This window comes from Dipodomys merriami, unplaced genomic scaffold (genome assembly GCF_024711535.1).
Source record: "Dipodomys merriami isolate MVZ:Mamm:240054 unplaced genomic scaffold, mDipMer1.0.p SCAF_3, whole genome shotgun sequence".
Classification (NCBI taxonomy): domain Eukaryota; kingdom Metazoa; phylum Chordata; class Mammalia; order Rodentia; family Heteromyidae; genus Dipodomys; species Dipodomys merriami.
This window is the reverse complement of record NW_027204492.1, coordinates 13,928,989-13,951,455: the sequence shown is the minus strand read 5'-3', so window position 1 is coordinate 13,951,455 and position 22,467 is coordinate 13,928,989. Positions and strand designations below refer to the sequence as shown.

The following is a 22,467-nucleotide window of genomic DNA, read 5'->3' as shown; positions in this document are numbered from 1 at the left end:
TGCCAGGCAAAGTGTGAACCACTAAATAACCTGGAATTGTTGACCTTCCATGTCTTAGGGTTTTGTGGGATACCCACAAGCATTTGTGAAGGATTTGTGAAGTATCAACAAATGGGAGAGGGCTGATACTTTACAATTACTCCACAACTTTGTATAAGCCGATGGGTTAGGGAGAAGAGATTATAAAACCTTCATCTCTTAGATAGGAGTTATGGCACTGCAACTCTGCGCTAGGCCCTGAGCCATGAATCTTTATTCATATTGTCTCATAATCTTCACAACAATATAACATGAGTTCCATTCTTTGTGCTTTACAAATGAGGACAATCAGGGATCCAGAGATATCAAGCAACTGGCCTTAAATACCACACCTGAGATTTTATCTTGAGTCTTGTCTTTTTGTCAAGTTTTGGATCTTATCTTCCACATCAATCACAGATTTGGGGCTTAGAAGTGAATAATGGAGAATTGTGACACACTTCTTCCTTCCCTCTTCCTTTACAGAGAATTCTGGCTCACAGATTGCTTGGCTATCTATTTAGATCGAAAATTTCATACTAAACGCATGAGACATAAGGAAAATGCAGTATGTCTGCAAGTCAGGAGATCTCAGTGTTAGCTCTTTCTCTGCCTTTACCAGCTGTGTGATGGTAGGTAAGTCACTCTACTTGCTGGACGTCAGGGTCCTCATATGTAATGTTTAGAGGCTGACAGTGATGGATGTCAATATGTTCATGTCTTCTTGGCCTTTGCTTTCTGCGGATAGTCCTTGAGTATCTCTACCTCCCATTGGCTCAATAAAGTGCAGTGAGCCTTAATTAAGTGGGGCAAGTATTCTTTTAATATATCCAGCTTCATTGAAACAATAATTAACTAGGAATTCAAGATAATCCTTAATGAAACTTTGGAAAAGAACCCTGAAATTAATGGGTTATTGCAGGTATGTAATAACCTGAGAACTTTGCTCAGGCTGATTTTATGCTCCAGAGACCAGCCCCATGACGTGCTGCAAGCCACAAAAAGAGGATCTATCCCAGTCAATACACCCCATAAAACCAAGAGCAAAGAGATTGGTTTGATTAGAGAGGGTGATCGAGGCATGACTGGTAGATTATGAGTCTCCTGTTTTCTGCTTGTACCATTTAACATCAAATGCAGGGATTTCATGAGCAGACTTGGTCATTTGTAAAGCAAATTCTTTTTTGGGGGACTCCACAGGGACAAAGGGGTAGGAAGTAAAAGGGATTCTGTTGTCAGGTAAGCATTTCTCTTTTTCTTCCTCCTTCTCTTTCCTCCTATATTCCCCTTCTCTCCTCACTCCTCTTTTCTTTTCATTCTTCTTTCACTATTTTTTGCCTTTTAATATTGTTTATTAATCAATCAACTAATTAACTCATTAATTGACAAATCAGGCTGGGGATATAGTACAGTGGATGAATTTTTTATTATATTTTTATTGTAAAGATACTGTACAGAGAGGTTACAGTTACATGAAAAGGTAATGAGTACATTTCCTCTTGAGCATTGTTACCCCCTCCTTTGTTTTTCCCTAGCCATCCCTTCCCTGCCCACCTCCCCAATTCCTCCTTTCCCCCTCACCCCCTGAATTTGTAAAGATCGTTTTTAACATAGTGTCTTGTACATCTCATTGTTAAAATGGGTCAGCCTATATCCTTGTTTCAGCACTTTTTTTGGTTTCAACATTTTGTTATTTCCCTTCCCCTCTCCATTCTTTCATTATTTTTGATGGTACTGGGAAACTCAGAATTTCTCCCTCAGCCTCTGCTTTAAAATGTTTTTTAAATCATGAAAGCAACAATTACCCGTGAAAAGCTTGCATGGAATTGTATGAATTATGCAGGTCCTCAATCTTCACTTTTTCTTTCTCTCTTCGTTTTTTTTCTTTTCCTCTGTACCTTCTTTCCATTGATTTTTTTAAATCATGAAAGAGATGTATTCTATTGGAAAGCAAACAGTACATAATCATAGATGGTATAAAGAAAATCAATTTCCTATTCTTCTTTATGTTTTTCCTGTTTTCCTTTCCCTTTCTTTCTCTTCTTCCCTTCAAATCTAAAAGTTATATGAGAAGTGCATTGCTACTAAGAAAGACTAAAGCAATATGAAATTGTACAGTATATAGAAGCAACATCCTCCAGTCCTGCCCAACTTTCTCCAGTCCACCTTTTCATGCTTGAGATATAGACTTACTTTATTCCTTTTAGTAGCTGCATAGTATTCTGTTGTTGAATGCCCATTGATTTACTTATTGGATGCCAGGTAAGTTTCTGAAACATGCCTTAGAATTGTTACAAAAGTTCGAAGAAACATAAGAAAGATATAAATTGGCTTGTTTGCTGCTGAAAATTCCATTTTATAGATAGTGATCATATCCACTTCAATAGCACTTTATGCTTTGAAAATTGCCTTTGCAATATCATCTTATTTAATTTTCTTCTAGAGCAGCTCTGGGAAATAGGCTGATTATTATCTATATTTTTACAGATAAGGAAACTGAGGCCCAGGGAAATTAAGGAACCAAAATATGTACAGTCTCACAGCTAGTTACTGATTCTCAGTATGGTCCTCTTCTGACACTATAAATTTAAGCTGCATTTCATCTCGAAAGCCATAAAAGATTTAGATATCCCTTTATTTCTAATCTTATAGTTTAGAAAATCCATCCAAGTCATACGAATTCTGTTATTATTCTAATGAGAATAGTAGTTGAATACTTGGTAAATAGGAAGAGTCTGATTAATGGCTGGTGGTTATGGCCAGCTTAAGATTCATGTGATTTCCTAGTTGGCTTCTGTTATATTAAATGTAGCTCCAGATTCCACTGAGAAGTGTAAAGATATACAGTATGTTACATTATCCTATAGGAAAGGGAATGCTTAAATCAGAAGTGAGCCATTCAGAAGTATATTTTACTTAAATCAGAAGATGCCAATCAACATTCTACTGCCAGCTTTCTGTAGTTTATGCCAATAGAATCTGTGGTTTTGACTAAAATTTATATTTCAAACATAAGAAGAAAGGTGACTTTTCTGTGTTTTTTCCTAAATAAAAAGCTTCAGGTACAATTAATTAAGGCGAGAAGATGAGTAAATGCAATAAGAGTGTGGAAATGGAGGTCAGGTTTCTCGACATAGATCTGCTTCAAGAATAGACATGATTTGATGAGTTATATTGGTAACAGTGGGTATGCTGAAAATTTCAGTGTCTCTCACAAATATATACATATATATATATATATATATATATATCTTCATTAAAAATTAAGGAAAACTCTTCTTCTGTATTTGGCGGACCTGTTGACACTGAGCATAGGAGGTCTTGAGTATCTGATTGTTGCGTTTTATAGTCAAACCAACATAGAACCAATGAAGTAAATAAACATTTATACTCTAGACAGCAACATGAATTTCCATCATGGTCTGCCACTTTTTGACCATGGAGCACATTTTGCCTCAGGTAAGATCCATGCCATGGAAATAGGGCAGGCAGTTCTTGCCCTGACCATCCTCAGTCATGAGCTTGAATTTTCTAAATGTGACTTCATTGTTCTGCAGATTAGCAAAGCTCACTTCAAACACCCAACCCGTGAGGCCATCAGACACAATTTTGGCTTCTTGAGTCCTCGTGACTAGTGTTTTCCCAATATTTCTTATATTGAACATGCCCAGTGCTTTCACATCATACCAATCTTTCTTAGAAAATGGTCAACCACTTCCTTCTTGGCTCCTTTTTTTTTGCCAACTTTTGTAAGGCACTTGTTCTTGCTGCCTGCCATGGTACTGCTCAGAGCCAGACAGAGTTGGGGAAGACATAAGAAAGGCTTTTCAGTCTATTTATCCAGTTCATGATATCTTCGTTAAAAAAGTAACAATGCCTAGGAAGCCTGAGTTTGAACTGGGAAAACTCCTGGAGCTTTATGATGAAGGTTGACACTGGAAAAGCTACTAGGGACGAGATGAGTACTAAAGTCAAATAAGCTGATGGATATGAGCCACCAGTCTAAGAATCAGTTTAAAATGCAGATTTTTTTTTAATAGTGACAAGTGAAAGGCCTATATGTGATGGTTAAAATAAATGAAAGAAGAATACAAAAAAAACCCAGAACTGGCTAAAAAGTTAAGGATTATTAAAATTGTAAATAGTTGCATTGGAATTTTGTGAATTAAGGTTGAATGTATTGCATTTTGTTTTGCAATACTGAAGATCAAACCCAGAGTCTCATGCATGCTAGGCAAGGACTATTCCACTAAGGCATATCTCTAGTCCTGAGTGCATCTACTTAATAATTATGCATTTAATGTCTATCTTCCCCATTGGGCTAATTGCTCCCCCGAGGCCAATTTGTGAAACCTTATCTACCCAGCCCTATATTCCCAGTGGATAAAACAAGTATACATAGTAGGAATTTAATAAAAATTTAGTGAGCAGATATAAAGATAAATCAGTCAGTGAGGTTTCAGCCAGGGTGAATAATTCAGACATGGTGTCTGACTTCTGGTTGACTAACACAGTTTTAAGCAATAGCAAAAGCCTAAGATGGAGTGGGAAGAAGTGGGCATGTACACTTAGACATTATTTTGTTCTGAAATTGAGCTGGGCATATTTTGACTTTTGAATGCAGGTTCAGACAATGAAAGAACACATCGTATATCAGAGGCTTTATGGATTGCTTCTCATGTCAAGTTTTATCTTTCTTTCAGGTAGGAAAATGCATTCTTATTATCTCTTCCACTGCCTCATATACCACTTGAATTGTTGGGGCTGTCTCTCAGCTGCCTCCTATTGGTCAATATGACTGTGGGGCAAGGAGCAACTCTAGTCAATTAATGTATTCATTTAAAATTTCTGCCCGAGTGCTGGAGAACTAACCTCAAGCAGGCAGAAGCTTGGATCATTGCCTTTCATATCCCTCACCACCAATTTGAAATCCCATTTGATGGGCAATGTACCCCTAACAAAAGCCTTTGAATTTCTTTTGGGCTCTTGCCTCCCACACATACTGCTTTATGTAATGCTCCCGGGGACCTATTGTACAATCTTTCTGTCCATTATACATATGTGACAATGATCACAAAATACAGGCAAAGCTGATTCATAATGATAAACAGGCATATATCTGAAAGGGTCCAGACCTTATCTGTACCCTGTGACAGGAGTGGAGGTAGAATCTTTGTTGCTATTTTGCAGTGAATATTATTAAGGCTCTTCACTGACATAGTTGGTAATTTGGAGACTTGAGGAAGAGATTCTCTTAAAAAACTGCAATCTCACTAGTGTTACATAAATTCAGTGGATAAGGCTGTTCATTTAGCTCATCAGTCTTTACATGAGGGGTCATGAGTTGCCAGTGAATGGTAATACCTGATGAAATTGACCACAAGTGCCATTTGAACAATGTCCAGGTTTCAGAGCTAATCTGGAAAAATACCAAATCATCATCACTACCACTAGCACACATAGACTGGCTCCATGCTGAGTACAGGCCTGATGGGAAATCATGTTTCTTATAATGAAAGTGGAAATGGGGCCTACAGGGCATAGTGGTAACTCTATCACCTGGTTTACCTACCTGCTAAGATGTTGATTTATCTTTCCCCTGCCTGCTTCTGTAAAGGCAAGAAATGACGCTTTCCCTATTTCCAAAATATCTAGCACAGGTCTTGACAGAGATATTAGACACTTGGTTCATACAAATTGCTTAAATAAACGCAATTTGAAATGATACTTTAGATATCTTTATGCTGGGAATGTATATGATACAAACTTTCATGGCTTTCTTATGAGGAGTCATGGAACAGAATCATGTAGGAACACAGAGCTATAGTAGTATAGTTGAATAAAAATAGAAGAGTATGTGGTCCTGAGTAACTGTAGATAAGTTTTTGGGAGGAATGCCATTGATCAGAGAAAATTATGATAAACATGCAGACAAAAATTCTGATGAGAGGCCAGGCATGGAGGTTTATGCCTGTAGTCCCCATTACTCATGAGAGGAAGATTAGAAGGTTAGTAGTCTGTAGCCAGCCCAGGCAGAAAAAAGTTGGCAACATCTTTTTTCAACAAACAAGATACATTTCTGAAATCTTAGCCACATGAGAGGCATAGGCAAAAAGATTATAGTCCAAGGATGGCTGCAGGGAAAAAGTGTGAGACTATATCTGAAAAACCAGCTAGAACAAAAGGATTAGACACATGGCTGAAGTGGTACAGTACCTGTCTTGCAAGCACAAAGCTCTGAGTTCAAATACCACTTTCATACAACAAGTTCAGCAGAGGTTAACCTAAAGCATCACCAGGTTGTCTACACTGCTTTACTGTCAAATTTATGAGTCAAAGCAATGATTCTTTCTAGATTAGCAAACAATTAAGTACAATTGTCCTTCAATTGGTGACAAATGCATCATTTTCTTCCTGGAAAAAAAGGCTTTTGTCCTTGAAACAGTAATATAACTAAGGTTTTAGTTCCCTTCTGGCCTCAGACCAGTCACCAGCCTCCTAACTGTGACGACCATGGTGGGGCAGAGATTAAGACTAGCTCAGAGTGTGACTCAGAAATGCTCTAACTGGATGGAGCCAAAGTGAAGTAAGTGTTTTCATAGAAGAATACCAAAGGTCAAGAAGAAGTAACTAGATGTGTCATAAAGTGTAATTGGCAAAAGCAGGGCCAACAAGAGGAGACCAAGTGAACTCAGGAGTTGAGTAGTTTCACGATGCAGCAGGACATAAAGGATCAAGCCAGAATGAATGGAGTAGGCCCAAGATTTAGGCTGTCAGAAGGACTTATCTTTCCTGGTGTTCTGTCATAACAGAGTACCATAGACCGAATGGTTTGAACAATACATATGGATCTCCCAAAGTTACAAAAGATAAAAAGGTCAAGGTATTGGCCAATTTGGCTCTTGATGAGAGATCTCTTCCTGACTTTCAGATTGCCATCTGCTCCCAGTTTCAGGGAAAGGGAGAGGAAGACAGTGACAAAGACAGAGACACAGACACAGACACAGAGAAAGTATCAGAACAGGCTTAATTTGTATGGAACAGTGTAATGTTTCCACCATTGCTAGGCCGGCTCTCTATTACTTGAACTACGCCACTAGCCCCATTTGGCTTTGGTTATTATTATTATTATTATTATTATTACTATTATTATTATTTTATTGTCAGTTGTGGGGCTTGAATTCAGGGTCTGGGTACTGACCCTGAGCTCTTTTGCTCAAGGCTACACTCTACCACTTTGAGCCACAGCACCATTTCTGGTTTCCTGGTGGTTTATTGGGGAGAAGAGTCTCCTGGACTTTCTTGCTTGGGCTGGCTTTGAACCACAATCCTCAGATCTCAGCCTCCTGAATAGCTTGGATTACAGGCATGAGTCACCAGGGTCAGGCCTGCCTTGGTTATTTTTGAGACAAGATCTCAGTTTATGTCCAGGTTGCCCTGAATTTCAGTCCTATTTGTGCTTCTCCATATCATTGGGGTGACAGGTGTATGTCACTATGTCCAGCCATTGGTCTAGATGGAGTCTGGTGAACCCATGCTCTGGCTAGCTTCAAATGGTGTGATCTGCTGATCTCTGATTCCCAAGTAGTTAGGATTATAGCCTTGTGTCACCATAATTGGCTTTATTCTTTCCCCTGCCCTGGTACTGAACTCAGGGCATTGTGCTCTTGTTTGGCTTTTTTTTTCTCTCTTAGCTGATGCTCTATCACTTGAACCATGCTACCACTTTTCAGCTTTTTGCTAGTTATTGGAAGATAATATTCTTGCAGTTTTTTCTCTCCCTCGGCTGACTCTAAACCTTGATTCTTAGATCTCAGTCTCCTGAGTAGCCAAGATTATTAACTTGATGGGTGAGACTATAGGTATATTGAATTATATATGATCATAAAGCACTGAAGACAACCTATATGGTTAATATCTTAGTATCTTTTGCTTCTCTCTGGGCTAGAGTTGACTTTCTTGATAAATTCTCGCATATACTGAAATCCTTTTGACATGAGAAGGGCCCAGAGTTGTTTCCAAACATCAGTCCAATGCTCTGGAGGCCAGTGTGATCAGAATCACTCAGGGTGTGGTAGGACTGAAGAGGCAAAGAAAGGCATTTGTGTCACCGGGAAAAGCCACCTTTTCTTGTCGGTCATGGGGCTTGAACTCTGGGCCTGGGTGCTGTCCCTCAGCTCTTCAGCTCAAGGCAAGCACTGTACCACTTGGGCCACAGCACCACTTCTGGTTTTCTGGAGGTTTATTGGAGATAAGAGTCTCATGGACTTTCCTGCCCAGGGCTGGCTTTGAACTGCAATCCTCAGATCTCAGCCTCCTGAGTAGCTAGGATTATAGGCGTGAGCTACTGGTGCTCGGCAAAGTCACCTTTTTTTTTTTTCCTTGAAGCAATTTGGTGAGAAAAAAGTGTGTCGAGTGTGAACTTTGAGTAGAAAGAATAAATTTCTATATAAATTCCAGAACTGGTCTATCTAAATGGTAAATATTTGTGAAATGTGCCTCTTTAAGTTTTAATGAAGATGAACGCTTCAGTCCTCAGTCACATAAACCACATTTTAATTGCTCAGTTGCTTCAAGTACCTATGTTACTACCATATTGGGCAGTGTAGGTATAGAATATTGCTATAGAAATGGATAGTACTACTTTAGAAGGTTATGAAGACTGGCCCTTTGAAAAAAAAGACCTTTTAAGAAAATAGTTTTACTGAAACATAATTTACATGCCATAAAATCTACCCATTCAAAGGGTGAAGTTCAATGTTTTCTACTGCATTTGTAGCACTGTTACAACCATCACTAATATTTAATTCTACATTTTCATCACCCCAAATAAAAACACGCAGTTCTTGGGCTGGGAAGGTGGCTCAGTGGTAGAGTTGCTTGCCTTGCATTCATGAGGCCCTGGGTTCGATTCCTCAGCAATACATAAGCAGGAAAAGCTGGAAGTGGTGCTGTGGCTCAAGTGGTAGAGCACTAGTCTTGAGCTGAAGAGCTGAGGGACAGTGCCAGGCCCAGAGTTCAGGCCCCATGAATGGCAAAAAAAAAAAAAAAAAAAAAAAAAGAAAAGAAACACGCAGTTCTCTATCCCCTCCTCCAAAACAGACCTTGGAAATGATAAGTCTACTTTATGGATTTTCTTTTTGGACATTTCATAGAAATGGAAGCATACAATATTTGGCCTTTTGTGACTGGATTCTTAGAATATTATTATAAGATTATTATGATTTTTTGCGACTGGATTCTAATATGTGTGTATGTGTGTGTGTGTGTGTGTTTATGCCAGTTCTGGAACTTGAACTCACAGCTTGGGTGCTGTCCGTGAGGTTTATTTTTACATTTTTTCCTCTCAAGGCTAGCACTCTACCACTTGAACCGTACCTTCAATTCTGGCTTTTTGGTGGTTACTTGGAGATGAACTTCTAAGATCCTTGGCTTGAAATTTTATTACCTAGGCACTTTGTGTTAATCTGCTAGGCTGAAACTTACTGAGCTGTTAGCATCATATCATAACTCCTTGGTAGGAGGCGGAGGACCTAGGAATTCCACTGCTGGTTAATGATCTATAGTCTTTCTTCTTCTAGAAATGATTCCTCAGTTTATCCAATTATCTATCCTACAACCTTCTCTTTCTTGTTTTATCTATATCCAAGAAATGGCTAGAGACACTTCTTAAAATATATCTCAAATCTGACTCTGTCTCTGATTCTAGCCACCGCTCCACATTCTTTATTCCCCCTCTCTATTGCCTCCAGCAAGGTCAGATCTTTCTTTGTCTTCTCTTAGATCACTTCAATAACCTCCTGACTGGAATCTTTGCTTCTACCACAATCTATTTTCAACATAGCTGCCCGCATGTCTTTTAATATAGCAATTTAGATCGTGCTACCCTTTTACTCAAAACTTGCCAAAAAGTTTTCATCACAGAATAAATACAAACTCTTTGCATAAGATCTAAAAAGCACTACAATCATCTGTTTTCCCACTACTTCTTGAGCCTGATTTCCTGCCATATTTTTTCTCTCTTCTCCCTCTGTTCCAGACACACTGACTTCCTGCTGTTCCTTGAATTTGCCAAGTCCACTAAAAATTTTGCCATGTGATTACCAATGTTTGGGTTACTGTACCCAGTCTCTTTGTAACTTCTTTTACCTCCTAGGACTGAGCTAAAATCATTCTACTCAGAGAGGCTTGACATAGCTCCGTACCCAAGGTAGATAGACATTGCTAGTCCCTTCATCCCTGATTTTCAAGTTAGCCTGTTATTCCCTTGCAAGGGCTTTCCCTGATTTGTTTTCCTTTCCTTCCTTTTTCCTTTTTCTTCCCTTTTCCCTTTCTTCTTTCCGTGTGTGTGTGTGTGTGTGTGTGTGTGTGTGTGTGTGTGTGTGTGTGTGTGTGTGTGCGCGCGCGCGCGCGCGCACGCTAGCACTGTGGCTCCCCCCACCAACTCAATGCTGGTGTCCTACCACTTAATCCACATCCTTACTTACAGATTTTAGCTGATCAATTGGTGATGAGTCTCTTGCACTTTTCTGCTTGGGATCTCAGCCTCTTGAGTAGCTAGGATTGCAGGAATGAGCTACCTGTACTCAGTATTGTCATTTTCATTAAAGGTTTATTGACTGACTCTGACACACACTCTCTCATTCTCTCCCTCTCCCTCTCCCTCTTCCTCTCCCTCCCTCTCCCTCCCTCCCTCCCTACCTCCTTCTCTCTCTCTCTCTCTCTCTCTCTCTCTCTCTCTCTCTCTCTCTCTCTCTCTCTCTCTCTTTCTCACACACTCTCTCTCTCTTCTCTCTTTCTCTTTGGGATGTAGCTGACAAGACCAGTGATCTTGTGTGTTACATTCACTCTCATTACTATACAGTAACACTAAAAGCATGGTGCTCTTTGACCACTGTGGAGTAAATTAATTTTCCAGGGGCAAGTCTGGCTTTATGAATAAAGACAATTACTTTGTTTGCTGAGACATGAACCTGTTCCAATAACTTTTGGCATGTGTCCTGGAAGAGGGAGTGTGTTTGGCAGCTCTGTGACTGGTAACTGGCATCAGAAACAAAGCTTGGGATTGGCTGTCTCTATATGTAGGAGATCTGGTTTATCTAAGGGTTTGCATGTTCACATATAACTGTGGACAGTAGGTAGAAGACAGTATTCCTAGCTCTGTGGCTGCCCACCTTATGACCCTAGTGATGTGGACAGTAGAGTTCCCTATTATCAAGCACCTATCTACTACATCTACTCATACAACCATGATTTTGCTAGGACAAAATTTGGTCTATGAAGTTTTTCAAAGCTCCAGACCATTGAAAGGATTAATGATACTAAGAAGCAATGGACATCTTATTCAAGTGAAAGCTTCATAGAATATGGAAATGTATAGCTATTTACCTCCTCCTGTTGATAAGTAGAGACATTTTCTAGTTGGCAGATATAAAGTGCCCTTGGCAGATTACTCACCCCTAGAGTGGTTAGATTCTCCAAAGTACAGACATGAGTAACACCTCTGGTGTGAGTTCCCCCAAGAACTGTTCTGCTTTCTCCTCTCTCACTGATAAGAAGCCTTGACAAGTTCACTCTATAATTGCACTCATACAATGACCATCTGTCCACTCTAAGATTATATGAGACAGTACGCCTGGAATCTCAGTCCCCAATCTTTGCAACCATTTAATATTTTAAGGAGAAACATGAAGGAGAGGCATAAAAGTCACTACAGAACACATTCCATGGTTACTTAATGCCGTTTTTAGTTGAAACAATTGTTTGGATTGTTTGTATGTTGAAATTCTAAATATTGTACTCACTGATATTTTTGAAGAATGTATTTATTACGTTGGACATCTGATATGGTGGAGTTCTCTGCTGATCGTTTGCCAACCATTTCCTAAGGCAGAGAGCAAGACAAAGTTTCAGTCTGCTCATTTTGTGCCAGATATTTTATGTACATCATGATATCTTTGCACAAAGGACAGCCCTCCATTGGCCTACACATTTGTATCCAACTATTTATGCAGTAAAAACAGATATAAGGACCTGCTGTGGCCAATGAAGTTGGACTTCCTCACCTCACACATATGTACAAAAATTAGACTATACAGAGACACCTAAATGTAGGAAAAAAATTGAGAAAACTCTCAGAAGAAAGCTTAAGGACAAAATATCATGACCTCGGATTTGGCTATACATTCTTAGAAATGACACAAAAACACAATCGACAGAAGAAAAAAAAATTAAAACCTTTTACACACCCAAAGACATTATCAAGACAACTTGATAATGAGCAAAAATATTTACAGGTCATATAAGGTTTTAGTATCCAGAGACAGAAAAAGAAATGGCTACATAACGAATATCAGAAAGCTGCCTTATCTGAAGAGGTCACAGTTAAGTGGATGGGAGGTTGATGAACAGAGAGAGGCAAGGTGGGTGAATATAGTCCTAATACGTAATACATATATGTGAAAATAGACCCAGATAACCTGAGGGATGGTGGTGTTGGGAGAGATGTAGGGGAAAGAGTAATAGAGGGGATGTCACTGATCAAGGTGCATTGTACACATAAATTGATATGCTGAACTGAAACCCCTTTGTGCAATTAGTTAAATATTATAAAAATTAAAATATTAATATATTAAAATATTTTTCAAAATGATTACACTTCAATGACAACCCAATGGAAAAGGGACAAAGGACTTATATTTGAATGGATTTATGTCTAAAGAAGATATATAAATGGTCAATAAGAATATCAAGAAAGGATTGGGAAGGCAGCTCAGAGGTAGAGTGCTTGCCTTGCATGCATGCGGCCATGGGTTTGATACCTCAGCACCACATAAGCAGAAAAAGCCCGACCAAAAAAAAGAAAGAAAGAAAAAAAGAATACCAAGAGATGCTCAATGTCATTAATCACTAAGGTTTGCAAATCCAAATTACAACTAAATAGCTACTTCATACTCTCTAGAATGACAACGATAATGATAGTAATAATTTTATAGTGGAAAACAGCAAATGTTGGTGAGGATGTAGAAAAATTGAAACCCTTCTCCATTTGCTAGTGTGAATGTAAAAAGCTGTAGTCATTTTGGAAAGCAGATGGTTAAACATAGGATATATTTATGACCAAGTAATTCCAGTCTTAACTATATAAGTGTATGTTGAAACAAAATAAATGTCATGAAGTACTTGATGGAAAATGAATGACAAAAATCATAGCAGCATTGTTCATAATAGCTAAGTGTAGAAACAACCTAAATAGTATTAGCGAATGAATCAGTTAACAAAATGTGACTCTACACAATGGCTGCTTATTCAGCCATGGAAAGGAATGAGGTATCGATACATGCTAGAATATAGATGAACATGGTGCTAACTGAAAGAAGCCAGATGCAATATAATATTGTATAATGATTCCATTTGTACAAAATGTCCACAATCAGCAAATCCACAAGGATAGGCGGTAGATAAATTGTTGCTGTGGTAGGGGAGGGGCAAACAGAAAGTGATGGTTTAATGGGTACACGACTTTCTTTAGGAGGTGAGGAAATGTTCTGGAGGTACATAATGATGGTGGTTGTATACTTCCGTGAATATGACAAAAAGCACTGAATTCTACATGTTAAAATGCTGGATTTTCTAGTACAATAAAATGGTGTTTGGTGCTCTTTGGGCCGTAACTTAGACACACTTAAATAAGGCTTATAATGATTTTTCTTAACAGGGACCACACTCAGCAAAGCAAGAGATAAAAATTTCCATGTAATATGGCATCACAGAAATGAGCAACATTTGGGCACAGAAAAACAAGTCAGAGGAAATAGACCAAAATTTTAATGGTTGTTGTTATGGGGTGCCAGAAATTTTGGCCTAATTTTTCTCATCTTTTTACTTCCTAAAGCTCTTTAAAAAAAACGTAGTGGTGAGACAAAGGGCAAGATAGGAACCAGTGCAACAACGATCTTACAAAACAATATGTTGGAAATGATCTGTCCAACTTGGAGGGGGCTTGGGGGGACAAGAAGTAGGAGGGAGAGGTAGCAAGTTTGACAAGAAATGTACTTATTCCCTTACTTATGTAACTGTAACCCCTCTGTACATCTCCTTGACAATAAAAAGGAGTCTTACTTTTACAATGAAACAAAACACTTTTTTAAAAGTGGGAAAACCATAAGTGGGATTTCAGGTAAACCGAAACAACAGATAGGGGTGAAGAGACACAGAAGAGCCGAAACCAAAAGAGAACACACTTCAGGAGAGCAGTCATATAATTTGGACTTGAAAATTGTCAGGGAACAGATGGCAGCATTCAAGCAGACATCTGCAATGGATAGCAAAATTGTATGCAAAGACACAAGTGGCCTTTGAAGCAGGCCCTTGAGAAGCCTGGCTGAGAAGGAGGCTTGCCTGGCCAAACAAAAGAGCCAAACCTCTCTTGGCCTCATCACACCAGGCCTCCTTGGAGCTCTGGTGGAGGTCAGGAGGCTGCACGAGGGCTTAGTGCAGATGTATTTGTGTGTGTGTGTGTGTGTGTGTGTGTGTGTGTGTGTGTGTGTGTGTGTGTGTGTGTGTGTGTGTGTGTGTGTGTGTGTGAAGTATGAAAGAGGCTGGGGGCATCATACCTGATCTGTACGTGGTGATTCACAGTTGATAAACATTCTCACATAGATAACCTCTGGGCTGTTACTGCATCCTCTTTTATAATGTCTCTAAGAAGCAGGCAATTATAATTCCCATGTAATATGGAGGAATGAGGCACAAAGAAGTGAGGCACCTTTATTGTTTGTTTTTTTAAATTTTTTTCTTTTCCTTTTCTATTGTCAAGGTGATGTACAGAGGGGTTACAGTTACATAATTAAGGCAATAAGTACATTTAGGCACCTTTACAGAGTGCTCACTATCTGCTAAACTGAGAAAGCCACATGCATTCATTGTCTATAGTCACACAGCTGGTAAGACATACAATTGGAACACCAGTGTGGCTTTTCAGATTTTGACACCGCTCTTCTGTTCATGTCTAAGTAGGAGTCGCCTGTCTACAGAATTTCAAGTAAAGCAGCAAGTAGTCCTGTCTGTGTGTTTGCCTATCTATTTACCCACCCATTTATCTAGTTTTATGATTATAAATGTAACGCCTAATTGCTTTCAAAATGCAGAGATCATTGAAATAAGCATATCGAAAAGTAAAAACCTCTTGAATGTCAAACCTAAAGCTAATCATTCTTTGACATATTTCCATGTATATACACAAACATATTTTTCATTTAATATTTATGTCTTATTTGGTTATAATTACATTTAGTTATATTTTTATTTAATACTACAATACTAATATATGTCCCTAACCCCCACTTTACATAAAAGTAAGCCCTAAAAAATCTCTTCATGACTATCTAGTTCTTGTCTGCTCTAATACCCCATGGTATAAAGTAGTTATTTTCCTAACTAGACACTTCATGTAGACACACTGGGTTTTCAGTTTTTCTTGTGCTATAGTAAATATTCTTGGACTGGCATCTTTGTATATAGCTATCTGAATATGACTATCTACAGAATATGGTAATTGCCTGTTGGTCTCTACCGTACTGTTACCGTAGTCACTGTTTGACTAGTGATATCAACATTACAGCTCAACACTTTTTGGGTTGTTTTGGGATGTACTGGGACAGTTCCTAGGTTGAGGTTAGTTTCTCCTCAGATATTTGCCTGTTGGCTTGGAGCTGTGAGATTAAGAGTGGTAAAGGTCTTTTACTATAATGTAGGAGTCATGTCTGCCACAAAGGTATACTAGTGGAAAAACCCTTCAGCAATATTTGAGAGGACTTTGTGTACACCCTAATCTTCTAATACTCTTATAAGTAGGTAGGGGTGATCTTGCATAGACTTGAATATGAAGGATGGCTCCTTTTATCAGGCAGACATGCAACAGTATAGACATGAATCTCATTCTGCTGAAGCAGCAGGTTTAGTTACTTGCTCAAAGTTGGCCAACTCACAAGTGTCAGAGCTGCAATTTCACCCTATGGTCTGACTCCAGATCCAATGGTAAATGGAACCATGACCACCCAGGGTGTGTGTGTGTGTGGGTGCTTAATGCTGGTACAGCCCTTAGTGAGGACAGGAGGAGGAGGGTTTAAGATGTGCTCAGGAGGCTGGGAAGGTGGCTCAGTGGTAGAGTACTTGCCTTGCATGCATGAGGCCTTGGGTTCGATTCCTCAGCACCACATAAGCAGAAAAAGCTGGAAGTGGCACTGTGGCTCAAGTGGTAGAGTGCTAGCCTTGAGCTGAAGAGCTAAGGAACAGCGCCTAGGCCCAGAGTTCAGGCCCCACAACCGAAAAAAAAAAAAAAAAAGATGTGCAGCGCCCTGGAGTTCCAGTAATGCCTACCTGGTCATCCTTCAGGAATCTGTCATTCTCTTTCAATGAGGAGCAGTCTCCAGAAACAGAATAAATCTAGTAATTTGGCCCAGAAAAACGCATCAGAAAACAAATTGCCGCTGCATCATGAATATAATAAGGCAGTTAGGTTGGCGGAAATAATTCTCTTCTGATTATATGCATAAGAATTATGTGTGGCAGATTTGAAGTCCAGGCCTTTCCTTGGCCTCCCCCTCCCCACCAGCAATATATTTCTAAATCTCTCTCCAAACTGTCCAGCTGGTGTGTACTCGGTGATCACTAATAGAACTTCTCATATTAGTACAGGCAAAATACAATTAGGAAAAAAAAACCTCTTCTGCCAAAATAATAGTATGCCAATGTCAAAAAAAGAGATGCTTTTTGTCTTTCTACCATTTCCTTATTTGTATTAGGTTTGACTTCATAATTATATTGGGCCATTTGACTATAGTGCCAAAGATGATATGTTTCCTTAAAGTGAAATTTCATTTGTTCTCCTTCCCAATTTGTACAGATCCACTTTCCCTAAAAGGGAAGAGGCTGGATTTTTATGGAAGAAGTGACAGGTATGTAAGCCTGACCAACAGCATTCCTGAGCTCAGCCGATTCACAGCATGCATCGATTTAGTCTCCATGGCAGACCGCTCCACATATTGGATGGCCTTCTCCTATATTACTAAGAACACCCTCCTGGGCAGAGAAGACATACATCTTGGACTTGCAGGGAACCAGAAGCAGCTAATTCTATACAGCTTGGGCAAGGCCTTTTATATCAGTCATCACCTGACTCCATTTCACTGGCATACAATATGCTTGATATGGGATGGTGTGAAGGGCAAATTAGAACTCTTTGTGGATAAAGAAAGAATATTGATAATCATGGATCAGCCTCACAGCCTGACAGCTAATGGGACGCTGGTTTTAGGACACCTTCCTAAGAATGGAAAGGACCAGGTTAAAAGTGTGGCACCTCACTTTACTGGCAGCTTGTACTACTTTCAACTCTGGGATCATATCCTGGAACATGAGGAGTTTACAAGGTGTTTAGATGGAAATATAGTTAGTTGGGAAGAAGATATTTGGCTCGTCCACAAGATCATCCCAACATTTGACAGGAGACTGCGCTGCTGTGAGTAACATGGATTTTTTTTTCTCTAGTTAGCAAAGGTAGCATCATGAGATTGCTCCCTCTGCTCACTATGCTAAATCACTCCTGCTCAGTCCTCTTATAAGCAGCCCACAAGGTTACCAATACTTTTGCATCTACCTCTTTAATATAAAGTAAATATGGTTTGTTTTGCTCTTTCATTTTAAAACTGTTTCAAAATTTATAGAAAAATTGCAAAAATAACAGAACTTAGAGATTCTTTCCCCAGATTCATCAATGGTTAACATTTTCCGTTCATGTACTGTATCATTCTCCCTATCTTAATGTCTCCCTTGTGTCTTTTCCTCCTGGTCCTTCTCCTCCTCTCCTCCAACTCTTCCTTCTCCTTCTACTCCTTCCCTCCATCCCTCCCTCCCTCACACACACACACATACACATACACACACACTCACACACTCACACACACACTCACACACACACACTCACACACACACACTCCTTATTCATTTCTAAATCATCTAAGACTAAAGAGCAGGCATTGCTTTTTACCCCACTGTCTCAATGTCTGTACCCTGAGAGTAAGGAAATCTCATAACTTCATTACAATGATCACAATCAGAAATTTTAACAACTATGCAACAGTAATACATGATTCATAGTTCATATCCAAATTTAGTCAATTGTCCTATCAATTTCCTTTATAGCTACTTTTTGCTTGGCCTAAGATCTCAGTCAGAATCATGCATTGCATTTAGTTACCATGTCTCTGTAGTCTCTGATTTGGAACAGACCCTCAATTGTTCCTTGTTTTTAAGAAGAGCATCAATTTCTAGCTTGCAGTTCATTCTATTTGTAGAATGTCCCTGAATTTGGTTTTGCCTAATATTTCTTCTCGGTTAGGTTTAGGTTATGTATTTTTGGTAAGTATACCATAAAAGTGATGTTGTATGCTCAAGAAATACATGGCGCAGATTTGACCCATTAGTTGTGGTGGTAACTTTGTTCTCTTGATTCTGATGCCTGCCAGATTTTCTCCATCATGATGTTATTACTTTGTTTCCTTTGAAATTATGAATTAATTTCTGGGGAGATATTCCCTTCTTCTGAAACTTTCACCAACAGTTTCTAATATATTGGTGATTCTTGCCTGGATTACTACCATAATGATGGTAAAATGTAAGGAGTTTAAAAGTTTTTTTCTTTAATTTTCTACAATTACTAATTGTTTCCTAATGCAAGGAAGGGATTTTTCTTTTTCAAAATTTACTTATTCATTCATTTTTGTTTTTATTTATATGACTACGAATTCAATGACTCCGTTTTAGTCATTGAGTTACAATCTGTTCCTGTTGTTTATTTTATGGTAAAATTGGCTCAGATTTGTCGAGTGGGAGCCTTTCAATGTGGTTCTTGTGTCTTTTTGACACACTTTACTATCCTTTGTTTCCTTACATTTTGGCACAACAAGATGTTCCAGATTCATCTTGTACATTTTCTTTTCTTTTCTATTTTTTTTGGGGGGGGGTCTGGTCATGGGGCCTGAACTCTGGGCCTGGGCGCTGTCCCTCAGCTCTTCAGCTCAAGGTTAGTGCTCTACCACTTGAGTCTCAGCCCCACTTCTGGCTTTTTCTGCTTATGTGGTGCTGAGGAATCGAACCCAGGGCCTCAGGCATGCAAGGCAAGCGCTCTACCACTGAGCCACCTTTCCAGCCCCTCATCTTGTACTTTTTCTGTTCAGCCTAAAATTCAGTCACTTTACCAAGGAGCCTTGGTAACTTTTCATGGCATATGACATTTATAAAGCAATTCATATTTTTTGTGAGTAAAATGATGCTATTGAAAATCTGCTTGGAATCAAGTTTAGTAACTAAATCTGACTTACTTGAATTATATATATATGTTTCTCTTTATTAGTGTTTTTTTGTTTGTTTGTTTTTTGGGTGACACTGGAGCTCGAACTCTGGACTTGGGCCCCATCCCTTTGCTCCAGGCTAATGCTCTACCACTTGAGTCACAGATCTATTTCTGGTTTTCTGATGGTTCAATGGAGATGGGCTTTCCTGCCCAGGCTGCCCTAAAACCATGATCCTTAGATCTCAGCCTCCTGAGTACCTAGGATTACAGGTGTGAGCCACCAGCTCCAGGCTCTCCTTTCTAGTTTTCAGAAAGAAATATAGGACTGTTTTCTTTCTACAGCCTCCATCTCCCCTCAGCTCCATTGCTATCATCAGGGTCCTGCAGAATGAATAATCAGTGATAACAGTATCAACATGAAATTTTTCTGGAGTATTATTTACTACTCTTATGGCTCTAAATTAAGCTCGGTGCTGGTAGCTCTTGCCTGTAATTCTACCTACTCAGGAGATTGAGATCTGGAGGATCACAGTTGAAAGGCACCCTTCGCAGAAAAAGCCATAAGATTCCATCTCCAAAGCACTCAGCACAAAAACCTGAACTGGTAGTGTGGCTCAACGGGCAGCAAACCAGCCAACCAAGCACTAGCCTCTGCTGGAACTGCACCAAAAAACCCCTCTTCTAATCAAATCAGCAGAGGAGCTAGGTGTTGAGCAAAGATGTATCTGGTTGCAAAGCTCATGTTTATTTAACCCCACAGCTTGCAAACTAACCCAAGGGAGTCTGTGATCCCTAAAAAGTTATGAGGCCTTAGAAACTTCAATTGAAGAGAATTTCTGGCCTCCAGCTAGAATCACTGTTGGCCTTACCACTGACTGACCTGGAACACCATAGAATTTCTCCGCCTTCTGTCTTGGCCATATGACATCTAGGAAAAGGGTGACAATACATGAATAAATATGAGTGATTACAAAACATCTAGCTTTTAGCTTTTGCCTAATAAATTGGTATTTATGGTCCATAGAAGGATTATGATCCTTAAAAATAAATTTTAATGAGCACATTGCTAGGCTTCAAATCTCAATAAATCTATTCACTCATAAATTATATATGTGTATATTTATATTCATGAGAAGAAAGCTTTGGGTGAACATTTGCTAAAAGCCATGAGCCCTACCTAGGTTTAATAAACAAGTATTCACTGTAGTTGGAGACATTACAGGAATATTTAAGTGGCACAGAGATAATGTGGGTAAAGGTACATGTTAGGAATTTTTTGGGGAAGGGGGCTAAAGCTTTTCTTTATTTTAATATATTACACACATGACAAATGGCTGCAAATAAAATAGATTTTAAAATATAAAACACATGAAGTAAAAAGTAAAACCCCCTCCCTCTATTCTCCCCACAGAGTTGTCTATTTTAAAGAATTTTTTCCTATGGGTTTACAAGTGTGCATGAATATATGCATATATGTGCACGGGTATGTATGGCTTTAAAACCAGAAGTGAAATTTACATACATGCATATTGTCCTGCAACTTTATTCATTTTAACAGCATTATCATAGAAACATAAGAACATTTAAATCTGTTTCTAAGGCTGTCCATATTTCCTTGCATTGATGCAACATTATTTATTGATTTATTTACTATCACTATTTCGCAGGACACATTCCTGAGAACAAATTTTTCAGAAAGAGCAGATAAGCTGTTGCAATCTAATTTGTCATTTTAACTTGTTATTTTATTCATTTAGCTATTCATTAAAATTAATGTGCCTCTGCAAGTAAAATTAATAGATACATGTAATAAAAATACATAAATGTAAATTCAAGGTAATAATCTTTTTATTTCAATCCTTTATCCTAAATACCTTTCCCCAAAGTAATGTTTCTGAACAGTTTTTAGGAATACTTGCAGAATATCTGTCTATCTGTCTGTCTTTCTGTCTGTCTGTCTTTCTATGGGCTACATGAAAATATTCTGGATTTTTTCATGTTTGCAGTAATTATTAAGTTTTTTGCACTTGTGATTTTAAATTTGATAATACATTTTGGAGCTATTTCTATATCAGAAATTATCAAGCTATCTTACTTTTTTTTGAGTTGAGCTACTACTTAAGGGTACAGTAGACTAAATGTATCCTATCAATAACTCCATTTGAAGGAGTTTTTATATGATTTTTTTATTGTGAAAATACTGTACAGAGGAGTTATAATTACATGGGCAAGATAATGAGCACATTTCTTATCAAGGATTGTTGCCTCCTCCTTTGTTTCCCCTTCCTATCCCTTCCCATCCCATCCCATATGTTTTTCGACATAACGTCCTGTATATCTCATTGTTGCAATGGGTCCACCTGTATCCCTATTTAAAAGATTTGTTTTTCCCCTTCCCCTCCACAAATTATACCAACATCAAATACAGTGAAAACAGGGGTTACACTGTGGGGGAGGGACATACAAAGCAACAAAAAAATCATCTTATAAATATGTTAGAAACAATCGTATGAAAGAAAAAAACATTTGAATACTTTTCTTGGGGTTCATTTTGCCTAACTTAAGGAGTTTTTAAAAAAATATTTCTAGTTTTTATCTACGACAAATATATACAAGATTTTTTAAAAAGTAATGAGTGATGACAGAAGTGTCTTGGAGCAATCCTTAAGAGACTTAGTTTAAACTTTGTTTAATCACAAACTGAAGCTCCTCTATAGTTACGGAAAGTATGATTTCCTCCTCTCAATTAAGACACATGATCCAAGAAAGAATTTGTTTTGACCTTTTAGTGTTTGAAGAGGAGGAGTCTTCTCGAGATATACAGATTAAATTTCCCTTGGTTATGAGTTTGAGAAGTCTCCTCTACTGAAATGAACGAATGGAATAACATGAATTGAGTCCAATCTAAGAAATCTACCCCGAATTAAAACAGGTTCCTCTATATATGGTGTCATTGGCTGAGGTTTATTAAGTGATCTAATACTTCAACTGTTTTAAATTACTTATGAACTAACCATCCCTAAAATTTGCAGTGATGGGTTATATATTTTACTTCCTTTCTAAAGGTCTGTCTTTGGCCTACTATTGATCCCTCC

At 38.5% G+C, this 22,467-nt stretch overlaps 1 protein-coding gene and 1 pseudogene across 1 annotated transcript in view; one reads left to right on the top strand and one right to left on the bottom strand.

The window, feature by feature from the left end:
- Positions 1-3,281: 3,281 nt before the first annotated feature.
- On the bottom strand, positions 3,282-3,796 carry LOC138839734 (small ribosomal subunit protein eS1A-like; annotated as a pseudogene).
- An 855-nt stretch (positions 3,797-4,651) lies between these two features.
- Positions 4,652-22,467, top strand: part of Adgrg4 (adhesion G protein-coupled receptor G4) — a 106,423-nt gene continuing 88,607 nt past the window's right edge. The window contains exons 1-2 of the mRNA XM_070038905.1: positions 4,652-4,721; positions 16,925-17,539. Of these exons, the coding sequence (XP_069895006.1) occupies positions 4,652-4,721; positions 16,925-17,539 (685 nt within the window). The remainder of the gene's footprint in view (positions 4,722-16,924; positions 17,540-22,467) is intronic.